The following is a 13,754-nucleotide window of genomic DNA, read 5'->3' on the forward strand; positions in this document are numbered from 1 at the left end:
CGCACCACCAAAAAAACGGCTTTCAAGAACCGACTGGACAACAACGCACACAACTGCAAGGAACTCTTCAACATCGTGAAAGAGCTCTCCAACCCCAACGCCGGAAACAACGACATCACCCCATCGCAAGACCTCTGCAACTCCCTCGCCTCCTACTTCCACAACAAGATCGCTGACATACACAACAGCTTCAGCACTCAACCGACGCACGCTACGACCGCAGCAACGCCGCCCACCACCACCCTCCGCGCCTGGACCCGGGTCAACACCGAAGACACCGTCCGCATGATGAACTCCGTCCACTCCGGATCTCCGACCGACCCCTGCCCTCACCACGTCTTCAACAAAGCCGACGCTGTCATCGCACCCCACCTGCGGGACATTATCAACACCTCATTCGACACCGCCACCTTCCCCGAGAGCTGGAAGCACGCCGAACTCAGCGCTCTACTCAAGAAACCTACAGCAGACCCCACCGAACTCAAGAATTACCACCCCATCTCTCTACTCCCGTTTCCAGCCAAAGTCATCGAGAAGACCGTCAACAAACAGCTGGCCGCCTTCCTCGAGACGAATGGATCCCTCGACCCATCGCAGTCCGGATTCCGTGCCAACCACAGCACCGAGACCGCCCTCATCGCCGCCACCGACGACATCCGAGCCCTGATGGACAACGGAGAAACAGCGGCCCTCATCCTCCTAGACCTCTCCGCGGCTTTCGACACGGTCTGCCACCGCACCCTAGTGCAGCGCCTCAGCAACATCGGAATCCAGGAGAAGGCACTGGAATGGATCGTCTCCTTCCTCGACGGAAGAACACAGAGAGTCCGCCTACCACCGTACAAGTCAGAGGCCACCGAAGTCATCTGCGGCGTCCCTCAAGGATCCTCGCTGAGCCCTACTCTCTTCAACGTCTACATGAGCCCCCTCGCGGCCATCGCACGCCAACACAACCTCAACATAATCTCCTACGCCGACGACACCCAGCTGATCCTCTCCCTGACCAACGACCCCGCCGCCGCCAGAGCCAACCTGCACGAAGGGATGAAAGAGGTAGCCGAGTGGATGACGACGAGCCGCCTGAAACTGAACTCAGATAAGACGGAGGTCCTCATCCTGGGCTCCTCGCCCTCCGCCTGGGACGACTCCTGGTGGCCCCCCGCTCTGGGCACCGCACCCAAACCGACGAACCACGCACGCAACCTGGGCTTCATCCTGGTCTCCTCCCTCTCCATGACCAGGCAAGTCAACGCCATCTCCTCGTCGTGCTTCAACATCCTGCGCATGCTTCGGAAGATCTTCTGGTGGATCCCCACGGAGACCAGGAAGACCGTCACCCAGGCCCTCGTCACCAGCCGACTGGACTACGGCAACGCACTCTACGCCGGAACCACCGCCAAGATCCAGAAGAGACTCCAGCGCATCCAGAACGCCTCAGCCAGACTCATCCTCGACATCCCACGACACAGCCACATCTCCGGACACCTAAGAGACCTGTACGGGCTCCCGGTCAACAAGAGAATCACCTTCCGTCTCCTTACCCACGCACACAAAGCTCTCCACGATCAAGGCCCGAGCTACCTCAACAACCGCATCAACTTCTACGCTCCCAAACGCCACCTCCGATCTGCCAGCCACGCCCTCGCCGCCGTCCCACGCATCCGTAGAGCCACTACAGGAGGAAGGTCCTTCTCCTACCTGGCCGCCAAGACCTGGAACTCCCTCCCGGCCGACCTGCGCCTGACCCAAGACCACCTCTCCTTCAGGAAGAAGCTCAAGACCTGGCTGTTCGAGCAGTAGCGGCACCTCCCCCCCCCCCCAAGCGCCTTGAGACCCTACGGGTAGGTAGTGCGCTCTATAAATGTCTTTGATTGATTGATTGATTGATTGGTTGAGGCCCACTCTGCATTAACGCCAATGACAACACTGACCTTAGCGAGGGACCATGCTCACTCTATGAATTAATGGAGAAAAAGGCATTCGTAGAGGCCCGGTCACTCAGTACATCTTTTGCAACAAGGGTTCAGTGGAGGCTCACTCTGTACTAACGTCAGTAATTACCCAGGCTTCTATAGTGGCCCACTCACTCAATACTGAGTGCAAATGGGCTTTGATCGAAGCTTAGTCTATATCAGTAGATATCTGGGATTCATTTGACAAGCACTTATTCTAGACACATATGGTGACAGAGGCTTCACTGGAATCACACTCACTCGCTCTCTGAATTCTTTCTTACCCAGGTTTCAACAAAGCCCTGCACAATATATACATCAATAGCAACACAAACTTAATTGAAGGGCCTGTCATCCTGTACATCCATTGAAAAATACTTTTGCCAAGCCTACAAGGCTGCTAAAGGCAGATTTCACAAATTTCTCTGCACACCGGAAAGTTTGGCTGCACGGCGCACTGTTAAATTCCACATGATCTATCTCTAAACACCTATCATATCATTTATTCTATATCAGGAATTGCCTCATTCAACCCACCCAGTATTACAGTCACACATTCTTCCCTAGGAGCTAAACACCCTAAAGATAAGCTCCCAGCCTTCCATAGGGACCGCCTCCCCATGCAATGGTTGTATTGCGAGGGGACCATTCACACCACAGTTCTATGTATTACCAAGAGGTTCCCTAGCCCGAGCTAATTAGACATCGTTGTTGGATGAAAGACTGAACACAGTTATCCTGATAAACATCAGTACATTGGATTCAAGACAGACATTCCTGGTTGCATGGAATGTCCTTACATGGTGGGTGCAGGGACGCTTGGTCATTTCACCCAAATAGATTTGCTTTGCCATAAGACCAGTGGTCTGAGTGTGTCTGTCTTCTACTCCGTGTCGTCTGCCTGGGCCCTTTCAGTACATATTACATTCAGGCACATAAGCAGGGCTTACCACATAACTTTACAAGAGCCCTTTGACAAGTTGCTTCCCCATGCTACTCCAACACTGGAGATAGCCTACTTATCAATACAGTGACAGAGGACGGCAGGCAAAGTACCTGCAAGCAGCCATGTCATTATTTCACGTTGTTATGAACTTTTTCTTCATTTCGAGCATTGTTTACCAGGCACTCCTCGTGGGGAGGCAGGCATGAATGGTTGACACACATGGTTGTGTTCAATGCAGCATACATCCTTGGTTATTTGTTGTCACCTCAAGATGAGTGGCGACCAATATCATTAGCCACTCACAGATCTCTAAGAAACCACATTTAGAGGAAACAAGCTGTGTTCTTGGTGCAGGACTGCTTGGCTGCTCAGTCACACCACTGCTTGCTGGACCATCTTCCTCTGACATGTTGTGCAAGTGCTGCAAGAGAAGTCTCCTCACACAGGAGGAATGTGAGGGCCTAGTGTGAAGGAAGCAGAGTCCAAAATTAGGCTTCTCAAAATGAAAGGGACATTTAAACACTTCCCAATATTTCTGACCTTTAGTTGCCCCTTCATGTCCCCATGGTCTTGTGTATGCCTGTCCAGAGTCATCATATTTAACTTCATGCACTCCATGCTGAGTGCTATACCATACTTAAGTTCAACTGAGACCATACAAGCGCCTGTTGCTGGTGGGAGACACCACTTACCTTGCAGATTCTGGATTTGCTTGGTGAAGATCTCAGCCTGCTGGGCACTGGCCAGGCGCTCGTCCTCAAGAATGCCTGTAGCGAAGGGAAAGTGCAAAGTCAGCAGCTAGGATTGCAGGTTCAGTCCTCCCCAGAGGTCCCAGGTTTATCACACGGATCCAACCGCGTTCATTTACGGAGTGTGCTCATGTGAACCATTCAGATAATGTGCTAAACACACACTGGAGGTACAGCTCTGCACAGACTGACACTTCACTTCAATTATGGAGGTACGAGATCATCAACAGGAAAACAGAGACAAAGTACAAAAAGAACAGCAAGAATAATCAGACCTACAATCACCAAGGCTCAAGGAGAGGATGGGGGTCGATGTGTTTGGTCGTTTGCAGTAACATAGGGTTAGTGTGAAGCATGACCTAGTCAAAATGTAGTTGAACAGAGGCTTGTGATGTAGTTTTACATGACCTTTGGATCCTTTGGTACGGCTTGTAATCATGGGGAATACTTAAAGCTTAGACTTATGAAGATAGAATAGACTTTCGACTCATCAGCTCGGGCTTATTAGGATGAAGCAGAACTCAGGTTTATGAGAATGGAGTGGAGGCAGGTTCACGAGGACACGCCATAGCATGAGCTCTATAGGTGTCGTGGAGATTTGGCTCGTGAGTTAAAGGATACGCTCAAGAGGATATGGTAGAGCCTGGCACTATGGTAATGAGGTCAAGCCTAGGCCTTTGGGTTCATAAGGCCATGGCAGATGTAGAGCTCATGAGGATGGGTAAATCATCAGTTTATGAGGATGAGAGCGGGCTAACGTACATGACAGTGGGGCACAATTCAGGCTCCTACAAATGTGATAGAAATGGGGCATTTTTAAATGGAGTATATATGAGGTTAATAGCGGAAACAAGAGATTGTCCTGAGCACAACATCACGTGTGTCACAAAATCACAGTCAAATCAATCTTCCTTGTCCATGGTGATTTTATTCTTGATGTTCGATAAAATCTTCTCCAGATCCCATATAGCCAACACGTGTTTCGCCAGTCCTGATGCTTACGCATCTCTGACTTCTTCAGGGCTATAAACAAATTAACAACATATGTCTCAGTAACGTAGTGATCATCCTTTCTCTCAAGATATTAGGTTACCCAGGATAGGGTATAGACTAGGCCAATGAGGATGTTGTGGAGCCCGGCTCAGTGCAAATAGGGCAGAGCTTAAGCCCATCAGCATGTGGTGAAACTTGGTTTCATCAGGGTACAGTTAAAACCAGGCTCATAAGGATAGGTCAAGTTTTGGCTCATGAAGATGTGGAAGAGCTCAGGATAGGGATGCGGGAGAGCTCAGACTTATGAGACAATGGAAGAGAATGTGCTTGTGAAGATATGGTACAGAGGAGGCCGATGAGGAGAACTTGTGGTCATGTGGTACAGCTTGGATTCATGAGAAAGTGCTAAAGATTGGGCTCATATGAATGTGTAGAGCAGGGGAGCCTGGGGATGTAATAGACCTTAAAAACCTGGGGATGCTGAAGTTATTAGGGAATATGAAGATCCGAGTAATCTGTTGCTCACAAAGACTAAGAACGTTTTGTCATGTGGGAATGTGTTGGAGCTTGGTGCATGAGTAAAAGGCTCATCAAGTTGTAGAAGGATTTAGTGTCAGGGGATATGGTAGAAATTGGGTTCATAATGGTTGTAAGGGTTTGGCTCTCAATTATGTGGTACGACATGGGATTGTGTGGATGTCCTAGGGCTTGATCTCATGAGGATGGGCAAATAATTGGCTCATGAGGATAGCATAAAGCTTACACTGATGAGAATGTGCTCTACCTTACACCAAATAAGATGTGGTTCGACTTGGTCTCAAGAGTAAATGACATATCCAGGAGTCCTGCAGGTGGGTAAACCTTTGTCTCATAAGGATGTGGCAGAAGACAAATTATTCACTATGTCCTGGGCCTTATGGGCTTGAGGAAACAACAGAGCGTAAGATCATAAGGTTGTGACAGGGAATGGGATTTCAATACTGTGATATGACATAGGCTCGAGATGGTATAAAATGCAGAGCCTGAATTCTTGTGAATGTGATAAAAATGAAGGAACAGAGATAGGGCTCATGAGGATGAGATTGAACTTGCACTCGCATAGATGTGGCAGGGTTAGAGGGTGTGCAGAAGCAGTTGTAGGCTACACTAGGATTGATTAGAGCTTTTGCATTAGAGGTATAAGCACACTTTGACTAATAAGAACAGGGTAGGGCATGTATTCATGATGGTGTTGCACAGCCAAGCCATAAAGAGGTTGTTGGTTCTGCATGTGTAAAGAGTCTGAACTTATAAGGATGTAGTTCAGCTTAGACTGATCATTCAGTGAGAGAGCCTTGGCTCATGAGATGGGCCTCCATTTAGAGTCATGAGGATGGGGCAGAGCTTGGACCCATGTGGACCTAGCACAGAATAGGCTTATGAGAATGGGTTAGTGTTGACTCATGAGGGTACAGATCAGCTATTGCTCATGATGATGTGGCACAATGTGGAAGCACGTGGTAGGGCCTGGATAATCAAGAAAGTGTACATTCTTAGAACTAACCAAGGAGAGGAGTAGATGGGTTAATGCGGGGCTATCAGAAGGTCTTGACAGGCAAGGGGAGTGCTACACGTGGTCATTCAGGAGCTTCATAAGTTATAATCAAACTAAGAGGAGTGCTAAAGGAGGTCGTGAAAAGAAGTCCTGGCTTCTGTACAATCCACAAGCGCAAAAGTAATGTCCTGCAGGGCCACCATGGCTATCAAAGGGGCAGAGGGGAATGCAAAATGACTTCATGTGACGTCCGTGAACATCAAGAACAATGTTTAATGAGGTAGTGCAGAGTTGCCCTGAGGTACGAGCAGATGGACGATGATGCCAGATGAGGAAATGTAGGGACACCATGAGGAACCAGACAGAGAAGGTGGTAACAAGTGCTAACTGAGGTGCCTGATGATGATGAGGTGCAACAGAGAGAGGTGAAAAGCAAATGAGACACACCAGATCATAGGCAGTACGAATACGTTCTGAGTCAGTGAAACTGTGAGAATTGCTAAAGATGCCATCCTGTGTGCCTAAGTAAAGTTGTTATGTGACCAGAGTAGCGACCATCTGCCATTTTGCAGGTGCTACCCAGGAAAACAGGACCCATTTTCAGATTGGGATTATGTGGTGGCACAGGTAATATGACTTCAGGCCACAGCCCGACCATAGCACACCTTTGCCATTGGATGAGATGACCAATGAAAATGGAAGCTACAGTAAGAGAGCATCATAGCAATGACTGACCAAATATGCAATCAAGTGAATTAGCGCTGGAGGTGTGAGCTAGCCAGAAAGTGCAGTGTGGTGGGGCAGGTATGGTCTATTGTAAACGGTGTGGCGTAATGCCTGCAGTGTATCTAGTGGGGATGAAAGGATCCACTGGAGATTTGGTGCAGTGGACGAGATTTGATAGTGAGACAAACAAGAGCACATTGAAATTGCAAAGAGTAAACTCTAGTACACAGAATTCAGCAATATCATTTTAGAGCCCTGGTTTAGTCGTGGAAATAATCTCTAGTTTAAGATAGTTGTTCTGGGAAGAAAGCATGGTATAATTTAAATGTGTGGTCATATCATATAGAAAATGGATGGTCTTGATCAGGAGTCTTGAGCTTCATTCAAGGTTTCGCGGACCATCCACTAAACATCCGTTGAGCCAATGCAAGAAGAATTGTCCACTACTTAATCTGATATTTTTCACCTAAAACAAACCTTATGTGCAGGGCTAGAGCTGCTTCGGGGTAACGAAAATATGGCAGTATGTCCACCATGGCATGCCGAAATGGGGGACCTCTTGTCCCTTCCAAAATTCCTGAAGATAGATCCCGAACCTGAATGTCCATCTTTAGGAATAAGATAACTAATGTTCGAGACATGCTGTAAGTTTTATGCCAGCAGATGGGAGATATTTCAGTGCCTTTTGTGTCCACAAACGCTTTTGTTTGAATGGAAGTCCAGTTAAAAATTCTAGTTCCCTAAATTATCGCTGTTGCCTGCACTGACACAAATGAAGCACTGAGGTGTTATCTCGCAAATAAGCTGTGGTCTAGAGGCAAAAGGATGCAGATAGGTGGACGGGGTGTAGGAAAACAAAGAAGATGAGCTCTAGTGGATAAAGTGAGGTCTTGTTGAAGATTTGTGCTATATTGGGTACAGTGGGGTCTAGTAGTGGGCTGTGGTCATGCGAAGGCAGTGGGGCCTAGTTGAGGCTACTTGTAGCAGAGTTTGAGGAGCCGCATCCAGTGGAGGTGGTGTAAGAAGATATCCACCTCACATCAAGAGGCAAAATCAAATCCAGTGATAAGCGGCTGCTGCCTCGCTGAATGAATAGGGAAAACATAGTTATCACTGGCCAACATAATTGACTTTGTTTGTTACTAATTCCTGAAATGTGGGTGTGGTTTTGTATTTGCCATCATTGAACTTCATGACTTCCATCAAATCTCAACTACTTCACACTGACGAGCACCATACAGAATAAAACCTAGTCTACGATTGTTGAAATATTTTAAAGAAGTGCTTTTGATTGATTTAAAATGTGTTTAAATCAGGCATGCTAGTTAATGTTTTTATTATTATGCCACTCCTTTATATGGAATGGAATGGAATGAAAATTTGTAAAGCGCGATGGCTACCCAAAGGCGTCCCAGCGCTGTAGAAAACTGATGGGTTGAGCTGAAGGGGTGGGAGTGCTGGAAGCAGAGGAACAGGTTAAGTGTGGGATTTATTAAAAAGCCAAGTTTTTAAAAGTTTTCGAAAGGTAAGCAGGTTGGGTTCTGACCTAATTAAGAGGGGAAGAGAGTTCCAGATCCTAGCCAGGTTGTAGGAAAGCGAGCGTCCTCCGCATCTGGCTCTTCTTATGCGTGGTACGGAGGTTAGGTAGGAGGTTGCGGATCTGAGGGCCCGAGAGGGATGGTAGGCTTCCACCAAGAGGTGATTTATGGCGGGCCTGTTCCCCAGTAGGAGCGGTGCGCGACGCACATGCTCTTAAATTCTATTATAGCTTTCACAGGGAGACAGTGAAGGTCCTTCAATCTGGCTTTGACTGGGAATCGACGAGGGAGGTTCAAGAGGATTCTTGCAGCGCAGTTTTGGATAACTTGTAGTTTGGAGAGTGTGGACTGTGGGGCGCCAAGATATAGGACGTTACCGCAGTCGAGACACGACAGGATTAGTCCCTGAACCATGATCCGTCTAGAGTGAAACGGGAGAAGGGGGAGAATCTTGCGGAGCAATCTCATCAACCCAAAGCAAATAGCGGCTAGTTTGGTGGCTTGGTAGTTGAAGGTGAGATTGTGATCGAGCCAGATCCCTAGGCTCTTAATTTGATCCTTTGGTTGAGGGGGGCTGCCTAAACATATGCATATTCATGTCTTCACATACCTGTGCCTGGGATGCACATCAGGGCTTTAAGTGGGCTGCGATCCTGCGGGTCTCAGACACAGTAGTAATTGAAAACAAACATTGAAATCGGTCCCCATTGGAACCTAAATAACTCTCTTTAACTTTACTGGTAAAAACACTGATCGATTTCTGAACAATTAATTTATAAAACATTAAGGCAGTCCATGTCCGCAATTTAGTTCCTATATATACTTCACATGTTTTACTTAACCCTGCATTCATGTGGGTCCAGATGTAAACATTAGGAATACCGATTTGCTAATTGCAGTTATCTCCGAATGGCAATTAGAAAATCGGCATTGTAAGAAGCTCTTTTGAGTTTCATTCCTAGTGGGTCGCAAATAGACCTACCCCATGAATATTCATGAGGTAGGTTACAATTTGAGACCCATTAGGCATCGCAGCCATCACAGGGATGGTGGCCTCCTGGGGTCAGCCGACCACCATGTATCTATGATTGCTTTTTAATAAAGCAAACTTTTTTTTTTTTTAATGCAGCCCGTTTTTCTTAAAGGAAAATAGGATGCTTTTAAAAAGAAAAAATGAAACTTTGCAGTTTCATTTTTTAAGAGCAGGCAGTCCTGACCAGCCATTTCCGACCTCAAAACTGCTTCATACATGTGGCCTAAATAGTGTTCGATATTGCCAGGATGTTGTTTTTTGTATTAGTTTTCCATGTTGCATATCCGCTTCGCCACTGCGGACATTCTGCCAGCGTGTGGCTGAATCTGACATGTGCGTAGATCGGACGGCCCCCGGTCGTCCGACACACATGCCCACCGTGATGTCGGACGGCCGTAGGGCATTCTGTGAAATGAGTTCCTTCAGTTGTTTATAACGGGCCACAATGAAGAGCTGTGTATTTGAAGTTGAAGGCAGTGTGAGTTTTTTACAGTGCCTGTCAATGGGTCAGAAAGATGTTCAGAATACATGGTTATCCAATCCTTGCATTCTCTGCACAGGGCACAAAGGAATGGTCATGTATCCCTATTGCAATTGCAATTGTGATTCTGTGCAAATGTGTGTGAAGGAGGTACACAGTTGGCAATATATTGACAAGGTGAGAGTGCTTACAGGTGTGTAGATGCGTTGTGTGTTTGGGGTGGTGGGTACCTGAAGGAAATGCAAGTGCATTTACAAGAGGATAAAACGAGGGTGCTGAAGAGGAAAGAGATGAGATGTAAGATAGGCAGGTGGAGGAGATGTGGAGAAGCCAGGGCCATACATGTCTAACACACAGTGAACATACTGGGAGTGACTGATACACTCTGAAAACCGTTGCCCCTTTCACAGGCCTCAGTAACGTTTAATTCACAGTCTCACTATTTAAAAAAAAATGAAATATTAATTATTGACAATAAAATCGTTGTTACTCATTTATCTTCAATAAGTATCAATTATTGAACAAGTCAATATTCCTGGCCAGTTCAAGGTGTACGTCACTTGTTATTTATCTGGCAGCAATAACAGAAAAGGCAGAGAGGCACCAAATCACCCGTCGGGTAGCACACTACTCGAATCACACACACAGTTAGTTTAGGTGTTTATGTCACACCCCTATCTATCTACAATGTACACTTTACCCTGAAGCTCCACGAAGCTCTGCTCGTGCTTCAGCGCCAGCTCCCGGGTCTCTTCCAGCTCCGCCAGCAGCTGTAGGGCCTGAGCCCGTATATCATCCTCTTCCTGGGTCACCAAACATATATCATTCACGCAGTCCCTGGCAGACCCCGACTTCCATACCAAAACGTCGTCTGTCTCCAATTCCGGTAGTTCATCATCATCGTATTCTGAAAATAGAGGATTTAGAAGAAATTAGATGCATTTGTAATTCTGGTACTTAGCCACACGAGGGCGGTAAACTCCAGTGTTTACAGTTTACAGGATCTGAACCGGTCACGCACGATTATAAATAAATACGCTTCCTGCCGTTCTTTTTCGGCGGTGCGTGAAATGGGTGATATTGAGGTGCAGGGAAGGGAGAAGTCCCCTTCCCTGCACCCCCAGTGGTAGTAGTAATTTTTGGCTTCAGAAATGGAGTCTCCCTCCTGAATCAGGTCAATTGGCATGTATGCAAGTGTAGCAAATGAGTCGCCTCCATTCAGCAGGAGAGTTGTCGGGGTGTGCTATTTAGCAGGAGGTGCATTTGGAGCATACTGTCAGAAGTAAATTACTAAAGCATGGTGTACTAGTTCACTGTCATTTCCAGATAGCACATTTTCCGTTGAAATGGCCGCAAAATTTACACACACATGCAGCTTTACTGATTAAAACAACATACAGGGCACAAACAATATATAATGTGTGGGGGTTCAGCGAGTATTTTTCATCTGGCCATCATTGAGTAAAATGTCTTGATTTGTGTTGGTTGTGTTAAACCCTTAGCTTCCAGCACACTTCCGAATAACAAAACAAATGTGCTTCGTTTGTGGTTTCCTAACAACTACTAATGTTTTTTAAAATATTTTCACAATTAATTTTCGAATATTTAATTTTGTTGAGAGTTTAAAAAAAGTAATCCTACAGCCTTTTCTTTCACATTTCCTGTATACCAAGAGGATTGTCACGTATTTCATAGTTCATTATACAATTCAATTCAAAAAAAGTCTTTATTCGATTTTCATCATAAAAGACATACTAGCATACAATTAATACAATTTCATTAATAAAAACATCCCAGTTATATTATCACCATAAAACCCATTCAATAAAATCCGATGCTAGTAATGTACATATTAATAAAATTCATAGATATATAAACATAGATAAAAAAGTATTAAATCCAGAAAATACTTTACAATATATGTTGATAAAAATAAATGACACAATGGTGCTAGAGAGAAATACTATTCTCCACCGGGGCCCAAGAGAACATTCTCGGGCAACCCTACACCGGATAATCCATGCCCAGCTAATGTATTTGGCTACCCCAGTCACTACTACATTGGAAGTGTCAGTTTTCAAGATTCTACTGGCTGTTAGAGCAGATCTTGTGCCCAACAGACAGCATACTGGACGCAGCCACTTCCGCCTCGGAGCACAATACAAGGAGCAAACAAAGAGGAAATGGTCTAATGTTTTATCCTGGTCAACACAAAACAAGCATTTGCTACTGCCCCCCCCCACCGCCCCAGGATTTGGTTAATCCCCTTACGGGCAATGAACCAGCTCTAAATTGATGGAAGAGCTTACGATCAAAGCTCTTTGATATAATGCCCCAGTAGTCCTCCAAGAGGCAATTATCTTTGGCATTAAAAAAGCTAGCAGAAAGAGAACCAACAGCTACACTAGAGTGACGTCTGCATGTTATCCACTTCCAGTATTGTTCTTGCAATACCTTTTTGGGGGGGAATATCACAGTTTTAGGTTTAAACCACAACTCTCCCAACCCCATTCCAAGTAACAATGACTTGACTCCATCGAGCCACACGGTCTTATGGGAGCTCCTTAGTTTTATAATCTCTAACAGACCCTTTACGTACAACGATAATTCAGGTACAGTCCACACGCGTCGCCAAAACGCCAGCGGTCTGTACTGAATTATGTCCTCTACAGGCTGGCAACCCAGGTCATATAACATGGGTATGGTATACACCTGTTACAACGCAACTTTTACAACTACCTACTATTACAATGCAACTTTTACAACGCATACCATTACAACGCATTGCGCTGGGGGGCGCTCTAGGATAGGGAATAAGTTTAATTTACTATCCAACACCTTCCCTAGTGTCCACAGGGACTGGAGTTGGAATAGTAAATTATACTTACCACTATCCAGCACCTCTAAGCGCTATGCGTTGTAATGGTATGCGTTGTAATGGCCGCGTTGTAATGGTAGGTAGTTGTAATGGTATGCGTTGTAACATGGTACATCCCATGGGTATACGGGGGGAGGATTGTGGTAAACCCACTGCCGATCTTAAAAATTTGTTTTGACCAATTTTCAGGGCATCCACATTACTAAAACCCCACAGATCTGCTCCATACAATACTGCTGGTAACATTTTTGAGCTATAAATTTTAATAAGTGGAGCCAGTGGTTTCGTGAGGGATCTTTTATGCTACCTAAGTAGGGCCCCTCCTAATTGGGTATGTTTTAGGGAAAACAGGTCAATTTGGGGCTTCCAGCTCAATGTCTCGCTAAAAGTCACACCTAGATAAGTAAAGATGGGTGTTTGTTCGAGAGAGGTGCCTCCCATAAATACACTTGCTTTATTGGTCTAGACCCCCTCAACACCATAAACTTTGTCTTCCCCACATTAACCTCCAGCTCATGCTCGCGGCAGAACAGCTCAAACTGCGCCAGGGCGTTCTGCAGCCCCTGGCGAGTTTTGGATATTAAAAGCGTATCGTCCGCGAACATGAGCAGAGGTATCTTCATTCCCGCATCAGTAGGGTTATTAGTAAAATAGTTCATAACCCCATTAATAAATAGGGAAAATAAAGTGGGGGCCAGGACACACCCCTGTCCTACTCCCTTTAACACCTCAAACCTGGCTGTCACTTCCCCTGGCTTACCCCATCGGACCTGTGCATAGGTGTGTTCATGTAATTTAACTAACACCCTCACCAGACCTGCTGGCATCCCCATTTTTAATAATGTTTCCCATTATTTGGCCATAGGGACCAAATCAAAGGCAGACCGAAGGTCCACAAAGGCAGCAAAAAGCCGCCCCAACCCA

General features: G+C 46.1%; 1 protein-coding gene across 2 annotated transcripts in view; it reads right to left on the reverse strand.

Moving 5' to 3' along the window:
• Window positions 1-13,754, reverse strand: part of LOC147664977 (coiled-coil domain-containing protein 136-like) — a 169,009-nt gene that overhangs the window by 80,966 nt on the left and 74,289 nt on the right. For both annotated transcript variants that reach the window (XM_086949843.1, XM_086949842.1), the window contains exons 3-4: window positions 10,653-10,859; window positions 3,591-3,665 (exon numbers count right to left, since the gene is read on the reverse strand). In XM_086949843.1, the coding sequence (XP_086805969.1) occupies window positions 3,591-3,665; window positions 10,653-10,859 (282 nt within the window). The remainder of the gene's footprint in view (window positions 1-3,590; window positions 3,666-10,652; window positions 10,860-13,754) is intronic.

Source organism: Lissotriton vulgaris, unplaced genomic scaffold (assembly GCF_964263255.1).
Source record: "Lissotriton vulgaris unplaced genomic scaffold, aLisVul1.2 SCAFFOLD_391, whole genome shotgun sequence".
Classification (NCBI taxonomy): domain Eukaryota; kingdom Metazoa; phylum Chordata; class Amphibia; order Caudata; family Salamandridae; genus Lissotriton; species Lissotriton vulgaris.